Consider the following 13,783-nt stretch of genomic DNA (forward strand, 5'->3'; position numbering starts at 1 on the left):
GCTGCTTTGTGAAATTCTGTTTATTTCTCAATCCATCCTAAGCTTAAAAAAGAAACATGATAGGTTTGGATGATTAAAGGAAGAGGGAAGAGATACTACACATACTGATTACCGGGACAATTTACTTCCTTAAGGCTGTTCTCCCCTTCACATTTCCAAACAGTCAACAGGAACAATAGGAAAATGCTAACAATGATAAGCATTTAGTTAGCCCTCTGGTCTCTCTCCTCTTTCTCCCTCCAGCTACATTTCTGCCAGCCTCTGCATCAAAATCCCAAGTCTTCTGATACTTTACAGACATTTTTGAAGCGTAATCCCATGCCTGCAGAGCCAGGGAAGCAAAACAATGTTGGGAAGTCTCATTCTGAACAGTTTAATTGTGCCAACATAACTTCTTCGCCACTGTGAAGGAGACCTGGGAACAGATGCTGTTTTCTTGAAGTGAGATTTTTTTTTTTTTTTTTTTTGCAGATGAAATCAGTTTCTTAAACAGGATTCCAAAACAGCCACAAAAAGAATTGGGCAGCACGCAACAGTAATAAATAACTAAGCATTAGTTTTAGATATTTCCAACAGAGCAAGCTGCAGCCTGAGAAGCAGAGAGAACAGCAGCAGCCCACAGTGTATTGGTGGATCAGCAAAACTAACACATGCAGGAATGAAAAAAGGGTTATTTCTTATTACTTGGCTATCACACATGAAAGCCTGACAACTGATAATCTGCAAAATACATGAGACCACAGAAAATAATTACAGGGTTTACTTCTTTTTGAGATTCTGAACCCTCTTAAGCAGTGGCTAACATGAACTGACAGGTATGTTAGCTAAATGTAAGTGCTCCTCTGCAATGTTACAACAAGTAACTTACTGCATAACTAAAGCCCTTTGCAGAGTAACACCTGTACTTACCTACCTTTTGAGGTTCTGATTTCCTTTAGTGAGAGAATAGATTTTTAATTTCACTCATCTGAGCTGCAAGTGCAGCATCTGAAGAGCAGCACTTTCAAGGACATGGAGTTAAGATTAAAGTCAGATGAGAAGAGAAGAGACTGCTCTTTCTTCTAAAAAAAAATAAAAAGAAAATCCAAATAATCTTATGGGATGCTAGACCTGGTTATGTGTATTTGTGTATCATACCTTAGATCAAAGTCACTAAGACTCCGGTTTTTCAAAGGAGCATCACATTCTAAGACATGTTTGAAAACTTTGGTCTGAGCATTAAGAACACTCAAACACTGTTTCGCTTGTTTTATTTATTAAGCAACAGCTCATGTTTACTAATGCCTGAGAAAATTCCTTCTTCGGACTTCATCTGAGAGATGCTGAGAAACATTAGGTGTCTCTTTTCCATCATGGAGAAAAATTGTTTTGTTGATAGCGATGCAAACGAGGAGAAAGCAACTTCCCAAATGAATCTGAACAAATAATTTACACAGAGGCAAGCCTAGATGGTATTCCACTCAGGAAAAAATCAAGATTGCCTATTAAAGATTTTAAATGTTTGATCTTACATAATTACAAGCAAAGGTGGAGAAGAGGATGATAGAAAGCCATCTTAGCCATCTTAGTTTGCACACATAATTGCAAGCAAAGGATTTCAGGCTTTAGAGAGAAAGCAGAGCTGAACCTTTCATAACAACCCACCTTTGTAAAAGCAGCTGTTCAAGGGGGCAGAAGCAAAGCAGCTCTGCATGCAGGAGACTGCTAACAGCACGTTCAGATCAGATCCAACAAAACCCTAAAACAGAGCAAGACTTTGACCGAAGGAAAAAAATATTTCCATTCTAATCAGGTTATTCAGAGGACAGAGCAGTCACATACAAATGTAGACTTCATTCATTCAAAAAGTTCCTGCAGGACACTGACAGATTCACCGTTGTTCTGCAATTCCTTTATACTTATTACTGACTACAAGTTCTGCAGCAGGAAGAGAGTTCATGCAAGTTCGAAGTGGAAGTTCAACAATCCAGACCTGAAAAAAGAAAAAAACACCAACAAGCTCTTCCAGATTCCTTTGAAACTCAAGGCCTGGTTGGCCATTATTTCAGCAGGCAGCCGGAATTCCTACGCGTTTCAAACAAACACTCTGAAATGCTTTTTGGAATTGTGACTTTGGCAGTCACTTTGTGAACCTTCAGCCACACAGGACAGATTTGTATTCAAAAGCTATGCCATCAAGCCACTGCTATGTCAGCTGAGAAATACACACCAGTGCTGAGGGGAGCAGCTCTGAACACAAATTGGTGACCTCAATTGGCAGGGAAGGATGGCACCATTCACTGCTTTGAGAAGCAATTTTTAGAAGTTACTTTCTGCTACTTCTTGTGCTAATTGGACAAAAAAAGTACTACAGTTGAAAGATTAACAAGAGTTTGAGCCTGGAAGACACACGCACTGAATAAACATTAAAACTCAAGGTTCAGTGCTGCTGTGCATTCAAGTCTTTGCTGCCTCCATTTTCCTTCCATTCTCCTCTATTTCTTGCTAAGGAATCACAATATCCACACAGGTTACACCTTGCTTACAATGAGTTTTCCATTTCAGACTCCTATTATGTTTACCAGCTTGTCACTGCAGTTTGATTCAACCATATGGGAAAGCAAAGGCTATAGACACACAAACCACATTTCACAGGGTACAAACCTCAAGCCCACCAGCTGCCATTTAGCAGCTGCCACCAAGCAGCTGCTTGTTCATAGCACTTGGAAGATCTGAGAGCACCCAGACAACAAGACAAATTTCATCCCAGGCTCACTTTGATGCCAATGCATTTGTGCACTTGTGTAACGATTTCCAAAAGATGAAAGTCAGTTGAATGCCATTCACCTTTGGTACCGTTAACCAGAACTCAGTTTTAATTAAGATGCCTGAAAAGAGGTGTTCTAAGACCTAAAGAAGTCAGACCTTAAAAATGAACTGGTTGACATTTCTCCTAGCTTTCTGAATATGCTCGTGATGGACACTAATCGCCATAGCTAGGAGTTGGTGCTTCCAAGAAAGTGACAAGAAGAATAAATAACTTCTCTTGTGAGCTACAGAAAATGTCATCATCCTTAAAAAGGCAACTCAGCAAAGTGAGAAGGTGCAGAATAGCATCAGGGGGAACTCCACAAGTGGGATAGCTGGAAGAGTTCAGTTTTAATAAGATCAGCAGCTTCTCCACTGAAACAAGTTTCTTCCCTGGGTATTGGCATCACTGGAGCACTGCTTGTACTCCACTGTAACTGTGGTTGAAAAGCCTTAATTATAGATATATGCTCCAGAGAGTTCTCTTTTAACCCCGGAGCTAAGATTAGAGAAAATGAAGCAACTGCAAAGGGCAAGGAAAAGAGCTAATTATTTAGAAAGAAAAGCAAATTTAAAGACCAAGATGTGGCAGACCTCCCTTCTTTGAAGCCACAATTTAAAGCTTTATCAAGTTTATGAACAATAAGAAGTGTCAAGTGACACATTTCTTATATTTTAAAGGGCATGTGGGACTTGGATGCAGAGCTGCCAGCAGATCTCAGACATGGGAGCAGTTAAGTTCCCGTTCTACCCGAGATTTTAGAGAAGAGGGGCTGCCCAGTAACCTCTTGTGCCACACACTGATTTACTGACTGGTAGCTTTCTCCAATCATTCATCAGACCCTTTAAATTCAACAAGAGAGGCACAGTGACAAGTCAGCCATAACTTGATACCCGGTACTGCTTGTATTTCTCACAAAGCTGTGTAATAAACACTCTCATCCTTGTTACCTACCTATTATCCAGTCGAGGTAACACAAAATAACACCACGAGTGTCAGTTACACTGATAGGGGAGATACCATTACCACTGAGAGGTCATGTTTTGTGCTGAATGAAACAGGACAAGTAACACTTCCTACCTCCCCAAGTTGTAAGAAGTCACGAGCAGCATGCCAGAGCTGTTTATCTGAAGGTAAACTCCAAAAGAGATAAAGAATGTGAAAGTTTGTTCATGGCAAACAAAATGCAAAAGGCAGTCTTAAAGGAGAGCAGAGAATTAGAGAATTACAAGATTGAGGGGGATGTGCTCTTATTTCTGGATTAGGGAGTAGAGTGTCATTGTTATACTCCTGAAAGTGACTTGAGCATCAGGATTTGTACAGGTGTCTGTGAAATCTGATGAACAGATTCACACTTCTCTTCAGTGCCAAAAAAACCCATTGACAGCATTCTACAAACAATCTGGGATCCGCAGTCAGTTTCTTTCGCAGCCCTCTCTAGAAGCAGAGGAATCCCAGGTAAAGCTGCATATAAAGGGAATACATGAGCAGCCCAACCACACCAGGGCAGCCTGAAGTGGTTCTGTCCTGGGAGACTGGTTCAGATTAAGACAAAGTACAAATTTAGGGCAGAATAGTCACTCCTGATTTGATTCCAGAGTAAGAAGTACTAGATAAAAAGCTAATACCTATTCAGCTTTAACAGAATCTACATAAGCGTTGCTTAAATGACATTTTAAAAACAATTATTTAAGTAGTCATTGATATCTGCTTTCTATTCCAGTACATCCCACCAGATTATCCAGATCTTAATCCATTCAGTTATGGAAAAATTCCATTCCAGTTTTCTTAAAAAAGTGATCCAGAAGACCTATATGTGTATTTCAATCACTAAACACGAGTGCTTCTCTGCTCCTTTTCCAAGATTTCACATGCACAAAGCTATTGCAGCCACCTGTCCCTGTGACTGCACCGTACCACGCAATATTTATGGTATCAAGCAATTTAAAGCAGCACAACTTACTGAAGTCACTCCACAGAGAAAACACGGATGACACGAAGCACGATGGACCCTCCAGAGAGGCAGAGTCCTTTGACAGCCAGTGTCACAACAGCTCTGTTCACGTGTGTGTTCATACCTCCTTGATGTACACTGTGCCATGGAACTGCACACACTGCATTCTGGTTATGGTACACTCCATTGGAGCCTACAAACATCAGATCTCCTGCACTGAACGTGATGCCACGTGAAAGGTGATACTATCTCAGTCTGGTAGAGAGCATTTTTTGCCTGACTTCAACATACCGTCAGTGATAAGGAACTTTCCAATATTTTCTCAGTTGGTCAAACACATGGCAGTTAGCTGGCAGGAAATTTGTAACTACAGTTGCTCATAAATCTTGCTGTCTTCACCATCTGATCCCTACTCATACTGGGAAAACATACAGCTCTGCAGATTGCTGTGTGATTACGGCTTTCACTGCTGACCTACGGATGTCAGGAGCCAGAACATTTTCCTGCTGAAATTTTCCTTTAAGAAGGAGAGTTAACCATGGCAGTGTTTAAGAACTGCATACAGAGGATGTCTCAACGGCCAGCCACAGAACCATCTGTCCATGGATCATCTGCCCCACGGCAGAGATAACTCCATGGGATACAAGTACAAGATTCCCCGTTTTCACACAACATAGGGGAGCTAGAACACAGCCTGTTGGTTCATTCAGTGATGTGTTACCATCATGGTTCAGACCACCAGCAGGAATAACGAGATCAGTGAAAGCTCTAATTTCTTAATCAGCACCTTTTCCCAGGTTAACTTTGGACCTCAGAGCTGCAAGATGGGTTCACCACTTTGTGTACTCTGTGCTTCAAAACTCTTCCCCCCCAACCCCTTGGCCCTCTTTCCTTCTAAGACAGAAACTTAACTTCTGCGTAAGCTCACTTTGGAGTACATTAGTCAGCCCAGGAAAAACTGCTCGTTTCACAACTACATTGAAATAATGAACTTCAGAGTAGCCTGTTCTGGAAATTGGCCACACAAAAATAGCTGTTTTAGCTCTAGCACTTGCATTTCATTCCTTACATTCCAATTGTTTTACACTATGTTTATCAAAATAAGCTTTTCTAAGTTTGCTTTTGCAGCAGTTAGGAAGCATCTAGCCAACACAAGCAACAATGGCAGCCTCAAAGGTGTCAGAGAGAGCCAAGCTCAAAGTTCAGCTGCAGCACCAAGGGCCAGTGTGCCACTGCCAAAGACACGGGCAGCACGACAAGCTGGCTTTCTGCTTACCTCTGGCTGGCAGAGAGCAGAAAGGTTTTCCTCTTCTCTTCCCAAGCCCTGGGGAAGCCTTCCAAGCAGGGGAAGTCTGCAGAATCACCCCATTCTTGAGCAGCATGTGCCAGCAGCAACATGAAGCTGACAGCCAGAGACAGTTTCATAGCTGCCCCGAGGTTGGTATGGCAAAGCTGATCTTCTTCCTCTGGTGAAGAAGAGGTGAGCAGCAGCATTCTGGAAGCAGCACTGTGCTGCTCTCTGCTTAGATTGAAACCAGGGCTGCTTTTTCAGCAGTACAGCCCAGACACTTGGAACTTAATTGCACCAAAGCCAAAGTTTACAACCCCAAATTGCTCAAGGGCTGCGTTCTCACAAGTCTTCAATCACATTTGAAGCCCGTGTCTCATTCACAGCCCCGAGCAGCCAGGTAGAGCTGGCAGCAGAGGGCACCACACAATCAGCTTTGTGATTTATATACTTCCATCATGCTCACAAGTGATTTTATAGAGCACAAATTACTACTACAACAAGCTACAGGGTGACTTTATAAAGCATGCATCATATCAAATGAAATGCATAAAACGAAAGGCTGCTAATTTGCCACAGTGCTTTTATCCAGCAATTCAAAGAATGAGATGTTCAAGCTTAATCTCTCCTGGAGTTCAGATACCACGTTCCCATAACAGCACACACCACGCAGCACGGATCTCCAGCGTGGCCAGACAGGTACTGAGGGGGATCTCTGCAGAGGATTAGGACTCATGCAGCTATCACATCAGCCCAAGCACAAACTACCAGCCCACAGACTAACTCATCTGTGTTCTACAAACCGCAGGACCAAACAGCAATTAAATGTTTGGGCTGGTGATGCCCAGCAGCCTCAGAGGCAAAGAGCTGAGATTCAAGAGACAAAAGGAACAGGCTGATTTCTCTTGAAATCCTCCACACCTGCAGATCATGTGTTTTTACCTACTGAATACCTTTTTAAAAATATAAAAAGAGAAAGATGAAACTACACCAAAGTCAATCTTTATTACATTAGCATGCTGATATACGCACACTGGTGAGGAAAAAATATATTGAGTATAGGAAGCTAAACCAATGCTTTTGTTATCAGCAGAACATTTTAGTACCTCCATCCTATCATCCCTATCGAGAACCACCACCCCACCAACCTTGCTGCACACACCATGAAAAAAAGACTTCCCAGCTCATACTGCCTGATGAGCAATCGTAAATCCATGATGATAAAGGATGCTTCTGCACATGCAGTTGTAGTCAAAGCAAGTCAATGCAATATTGACATCTGCAGCATGACCTTGGGGCAGGTCCACCACAGCTTGAAGCCATCCCTTCTCTGCAGGGTGAGACCCAACCAGCAAAGCTCCAGAAGAAGAAACCCAAGGGCAGAAAGAAAGAACCCAGACCTGAACCACGGTGTTGAAGCACTCTTAATTTCAACCACCATAACGCTTCCCCTGAAAGTGTAACTACAGAAACAATTAACTGCCCAGGAACTTCTGCAGAAACAATCTACCATAATCTTCTCAGGCATATATTTACCTGGTTGCTTAACTTTCTGATAGCTTTGTTTCAGGCACTAGAAACAAGTCAAAGATAGCCTGCATGGATACACCGCCCTTATGAAAGTAACATGCAGCACAGGTGCACAACTACACAAACTCTATGCATGACTTAAACATCCAAATCTTAGCATTGCAACTGTATACTCCAGGAATTCTGTTACCATTTTAATCCAACCGCATCTTAAAACTTCTCTCTCCTTTTGCTGTAACTCTGGAAGATAACATTGCTGAACAGCAAGCAGTATTTGAGAGAAAGAATGAGCATGAACAGAGATCTCATTGAAAACCTCATTTTGTATCACATCTAAAATGCCTCCAATACAGATACGAGCCTGCACAAGAAGGCAAATTAAAGCCAGAAATAGACAAAAAAGGATCTCTTCTGACTGCAACGAATATTGATTTTTATGATACAGCCTCCTATGGTCTTACTAGTTTTGGCGTTAAGAAGTCAGCCCCTTCTGTATGGGTTCACGAGCAAGCAGACAAACAGCACATTCATTACAAGCTGGAAGGTGATGAGCTGTACATAACTGTGAATGGCTGTCAGGACCATTGGAATCATCAGCACCGAGGGTGCTCGACAAACTGCAGTCAGCTGGCAGATAACTCTATGACAACAGTAAAAAAACAAAACAAAACAAAACAAAAAAACCACACAACCATTTGTTTTATCTTTATTCTGCTTCATCTGAAATTATTTTCACCGTGGCAGCCAGCTGTCCTTCGGGGTACGTTTTCCATTGCTTGGTGTAACTGCAGCTATCACTTCAGGGCCCAGCCCTTGAAAAATATACATGTATGATACACTAGACCCACTGTGATCAACAGCTCCACATTAATGAGAAGGGAAGGTCGAGCCTTCATCCTACACCCAGCAGCTCGGGTTTGCACAAGCACTGGAGCTTTCATTTCAAATCCCCTGCAATCAGCACAGATATTTCCTACCCAGTTCAACACACCCACAAAACAAAACAGACCTCAAAATTTATGGACAGCTGTCAAGCTTCAAACAGCTATAGGATAAAGAAAAATAGAACAAACACTGCATAGCACAGGCAGTATGACATACCTTACTTCTGAGATGACTGAACATATACTGAAATCAGCAGTGATGCACTGTGTTGTAGAAACTGCCAGGCTTACAGCTCCTCGTACCCAAAGCCCACAGCTCAGGGACCATTTTGGAAGACCAAAAATAAGAAGCAAGCCTGTTACCGCCTTTTCTGCTGGTCTAGACTTAACCAAAATTAACTGCTACCTCCACAGCAAGGAACTTTGAAGCCTCCCAAGGATAATTACCAGCTTCCGCCTTCGTAACGCCTAGAAGCCACGATTTTACATTGGTCTTCACTTTGCCAAAATGCCAACTATGCAAAGCTGTGCAGCAGTGGCCTGCAGGGCTGGGTTTTGTCAGCCATGCAAAATAGGCTGCCTGCACACAACACAAGCCCAAGCACAAGTACCTTTAGGCTTGCTACAAGCACTGCGTGCATTAAAGGGATTTCTATGCAGTCTTGAGGGTCAGTTGCACAACCACTATATGGCACACAACAACCTCTTCCCCCATCAGCATGGGGTACGAGCAGATGACAACGATGATCGCACCTGGGCTTAACCCCAAATGCTCACATCTGGAAAGCATTTCTTTGGGAAGGAAGAGCCCAATCCCAGCTTGGCTATGCCTTGTTCCAAGAGAGGAGATGCCACAGGAAGTTTCTCTACCTTTACGGTGCAGTCATAACGGCAAGTCTCCAAGGAGGGAAAGATTTAGACAACCAAGAGTTTTAACTGGTCCTGAAGAAGGAGAGTCTTGTGAAACAGCAGCTGAAATAGTAGTTACACATTGACATTTCAAGCTTTCACGTCCCCATCATTCTTAATGGTACGGAGCCAAACCAAGAATTGGATAAAGCAATTACATTGCCAGAAGTAAAACAGCTAAACTGAACTTACAAATGTCTGATTTGGGTGATCTAGCACTGCTGTCTCTCACACGGAGCAGAAGGATTTGTCTGCTAGATGTACAGCTACACCACCGGGACGAGGAAGGAACGCAGCCACTGGCTGCAATGTCACTGAGCAGTGGGCACACAGTGGGAAGAGCAGAGGGACAACCCCGAGCTCCTCCCGTCCTCAGGGAGGGCTGGGCTCTGCAAGTCCTTGCCACAGGGCCTGGGGGCACCAGGTGTAACAGGAGCTGTTCGCTGCCTGCACCTGAAGCAGGTGAGGAGAAATGGAGAGGACGGCTCTCCTCTGGGAGGCAGAATCCTTTGCGCTGTAAGGATGGGACAAGCCTTCCTTTTTCCCTAGAGCAAAGGGCTCGCTCTATTCCCTCACGGCGCTCAGCCGAAAGGCAAGCAGACCTCCGGATCCACGGGAAGTACCGGCGTCCCACCTGCAGCCCATCCCCGTGCAAAACCCTCATCCCTCACCTTACGTAAAGGCAGACCTCGCATTCCCTACGGAGAGCAACGACGCTCCCCAGCGCATCCCGCTCAGTCGGGCAAAGCCACCCCCGGCCCTCCCCGCGCCATTTGGGCTGGGCTGATCCCCCCGGGCACTCACAGCCAAAAGCGGAGCGCTCAGCCCACCGCCCCCCCCGCCCCGCGCACGCAGGACCGCACACAGCCCAGCGCTCGCCCCCCGCAGCCGCTCAGCGCGCCGCCCGGACCCGCTCAGCACACCGCCCCCACTCACCGCCGCCTCTCCTGCCGCCGCCCCCGGCGGCCCCACGGCCGCCCCCTCCCCGCCGCTCGCCCCGCCGCCCTCCAGCTGCCGCTCGCGGTACAGGGACCAGAGCCCCACGTTGGGCAAGAAGACGAGAGCGGCCAGCGCCAGCCCCACCGCCTGCAACAAGCGCTTCTGCTTCCGCCGCATCGGAGCCGCCGCCGCCGCCGTGAGAAAGGGAGGAAGAGGGAGCGCGGAGCCGCCCTGACGGAGCGCAACTTGCTCAGCGCGCGCGACGGCGGCGGGCGGCAACTCGGGCACTTCCGCTCCGTTCCGAGCGGGGGGCGGAGCCGACGAGGCCACGCCCACCCCGTCGAGAGGGGGGCGGATCTTCCTCAAGCCCCGCCCCTCCCGCCTGGACCCGCGGGGGCGGTGCGGGGAGCGGCGAGCTAATTGCTGCGGAGCGGCCCCGCAATTAGCGCCCTGGTGGAGATCTTCGTGGTAATTAAGCTGCCCTCCTCCGGCCCATAAACCAGATGATGGATAGCCACGGGATGGCTTATTTATTTATTTATTTATTCTCTTTTAAATAAACAAGCGGCGGCTTAAATAAACCACTTTCCCAAAATTAGGGATCGTTTCTTAATGACGAAGAGCCTTGGGGGTGAGCAGCAGCAGCAGCAGCAGCAGCAGCAGCAGCAGCAGCAGCGAACCCCGTGCGAACAGCAGCACTGTGACCGCAGCACCCTGCAGGGCTGCCGGGGCCACAAACACGGTCCTCTTCCAAAGTAGAGCCCCGAGGGGAACGCTCCATTTCCTTGAACAGCAGCAACAGAAAGTGCATGAGAAGAACGTCACGACCCCCCGGCAGAGCGGGTTGGGGTATAACCGAAGTTCTCAGCCCGCTAGGTGGCGGCTACCCGCACAGTCAGGCGCAGAGAGCCCGATTTTGGGGAAAACACAAAATTGGGAGAGGAGTTCTGAGCCCCACTCCTTCTTTCCTATTAACTGTAGATGAGAATTGGCTGTCAGCTTATTTCTTTTCTGGAGCTGTTAGCGCTTGCATTGTTCCTTCTTCAGCAGGGACAACAGAGCCCCGAAATTCCCCTGTTCCTGCCCCAAAAGCAAAGTGAGTGCCATTCCTCAGCACTGAGTACCACTAACAGCACTGAGAATAAAGCTGCACTCACATTACCCAAGTTCCTGTGGGTACATGACAGTAGCTGGACAGTTGGACTAGATGGCCATAGAGGTCTTTCCCAACCTCAATGATCCTATCCAATCCCATCCCACCCCACCCCATCCCAACCCATCACACCCAGGATCCAGGCTGCAGGGCTTCACAACCTCAGAGCAGACCACAGAATGTGCTGCCATCTGGACCCTTATAACAACAGCCCTTCCCTTTGCCTCCGTGCTCTTTGAAGAGTGCTGGGGAAGCAGCAGACGGTTTTGTAGGTATGCGAACAGGATTACATTCTGCCCTTGGCAGAACATCCTCATTTATATAAAGAAATGACAGCCACAAAGTTTGAGAGTTAATTAAAACAAAGCTACTAGCTGGCTTGACATATGTTTAAATTTGGGATTCTGAGCCTGCTTGCTAAATTAAATGTTTGCTTCATAGATTGACTTCGGCAGAGTTGCACAAGATTTAACAGGGAACAGAATATGTCCAATGCTGCAGGTAAATCAGTGCTGAGCCTGGGAGCATCCTGAACGATTAAACCAAGTGAAGAGCCACGTAGGAATTCCAGTGATCATACCTGAAATGAATGCCCCAGGTTTTCCTTCCCAAGGCATCGTGGTCTGCAAAACCACATACAGCTCATGCAGCCATACATAGAATCATAAACTGGCTTGCGTTGGAAGGGACCTTAACGATCATCTAGTTCCAACCTCACTGAGGTTCCATCCACCAGGGGGGTTCTGATAAATGAATGGGTTCCATGGGGTGAGCGAGCAGGATGTGGGTGCTGCAGCTATGAGCGCACATTGCAATGCCCATGCCCTCCAGTTGGGACCTTTCCAAAATTTGTCACAGTGAGGACTGGGGGACCCAGTAGGTCCCCAAGCAGAGCCTGCAAGCCAAGAAAACCTGGCTTCAGCCAAAGCCATAGGTGGTACCAGCACACAGCTTTGGCACGTTGCTGTAACACTGCTTCACTGACTTCTTCCACTAGCCGCCCAGCTCCTCTTTCTCCTGAAGTGTTTCAGTGGAGACAGCTCTCATTTTGGCCTATTGGATGTAATGCTGTGGGGATTAATTGGGTGCATGCAAAATAAATGTGGATTTGTTTCTGAGACGGAAGAAAGCCTGTGGATGTTAAGCCTCGAGCTGGAAAGGGAAATGGTATACCTTGCTGAAGCACTTTTCAAAACAAATATAGGATGAATTAATCACTGCTCAATCCCCATTTGGAAGCTCTCTTTGCTAGCAAGCTGGGTTGCCTGGCTTCCAGCTCGTGTGCTGAGATGCTGAGAGACAAAATGCAGCAAAAATGGGTTAGGGCCAGTGCTGGCTTTGGTGCTCCTGCAGGGGTGGGTAATGGAAGGTGTCCACGAGCTCCGTGTCCCCGCTGTGCCTGCTGTGAGGTCGCACCCAGGACGCAGCTCCTCCACAAGCCCTTTGGCTGGGCCCTGGGTGGGTGTTGGTATGCTGGCAATGCTCCTTTCTGCAAATCTAGTTTTTAACCAGGAGGAGAAAAGGAAAAAAAAAATCTCTAAATAATAAATGAACCTCAAACATGACCGTATCACAACAGGACTTTTTTTTCTTTGGCATTGCTTTATCCTTCAGCATTTATTGGTTGAAGTTCAGCTCATATCTCACGTGAATGGAATTGATTTGTTGTTTCTCTTTCCTGTATTTTTCCCCCAGAATAGGCAACTGTGCTGTGTTCAGCAACCAACCCACCTGTGGGCAGGAGTGAAGCCCTGCTCTGCAGCCCAGCAGATGCTGCTTCTAGCATGCCGGGGTGCCCCCAGACCTGGGGTATGAGCACTGGAGATGCTGCAAAAGCACAGGAGTGCTTGAATTGCTTGAGGAAGTGAGGGTGACTGCAGGATTTTTAAAAGCAGCTGTGAGCCCCTGTGGGAGGGCATCCAGACCTTGCAGGAAAGGGGAAAGAGCACCAAAAGCAGTGGAGTAAGGGAAAAACTAGGGAAGCAAAATGGGAGTTCTCTGTGTTGAGACTGACTTCGAGGTTAATCTGCATGGGATGGACCTATGCACAGCTTCTAGCAGAAAAAGAAATAAAATAAACTAGCCAGTGTTCCCCATGGATTCACCTGGTTGAACCAAATCCCCACAGTCAACAGAGAAATCTGCTGCATTTGCTTTGGGCGAACAGAGGCAGCAGCATGGGACACGGCCAGCCTGCTGCTAGAGCAGAGCGTGAAGCAAAGAGATGTTGGGCCTCATTCATCCTACACAGTGCAAGCAGTGGTGTGAACATACCAGCATTCAGCTTTGCAAGGGGATGTGTGTGTTTGTTTTTTTCCCAGGAGCAAGCCAAATCTCT

General features: G+C 46.3%; 1 protein-coding gene across 3 annotated transcripts in view; it reads right to left on the reverse strand.

The window, feature by feature from the left end:
- The window catches only part of GALNT10 (polypeptide N-acetylgalactosaminyltransferase 10), an 82,464-nt gene extending 71,852 nt beyond the window's left edge, over positions 1 to 10,612 (reverse strand). The window contains exon 1 of one of the 3 annotated variants that reach the window (XM_085236916.1): positions 10,290 to 10,612. In XM_085236916.1, coding sequence (XP_085093042.1) covers positions 10,290 to 10,469 — 180 coding nt within the window. In that variant the 5' untranslated portion in view covers positions 10,470 to 10,612. Of the gene's footprint in view, positions 1 to 1,644; positions 1,668 to 10,289 lie in introns of those variants that run through there. The other 2 variants (XM_085236917.1, XM_085236918.1) reach the window with 2 other exon arrangements.
- Between the last annotated feature and the right edge of the window lie 3,171 nt (positions 10,613 to 13,783).

Source organism: Meleagris gallopavo, chromosome 15 (assembly GCF_905368555.1).
Source record: "Meleagris gallopavo chromosome 15, MGAL_WU_HG_1.1, whole genome shotgun sequence".
Taxonomy (NCBI): domain Eukaryota; kingdom Metazoa; phylum Chordata; class Aves; order Galliformes; family Phasianidae; genus Meleagris; species Meleagris gallopavo.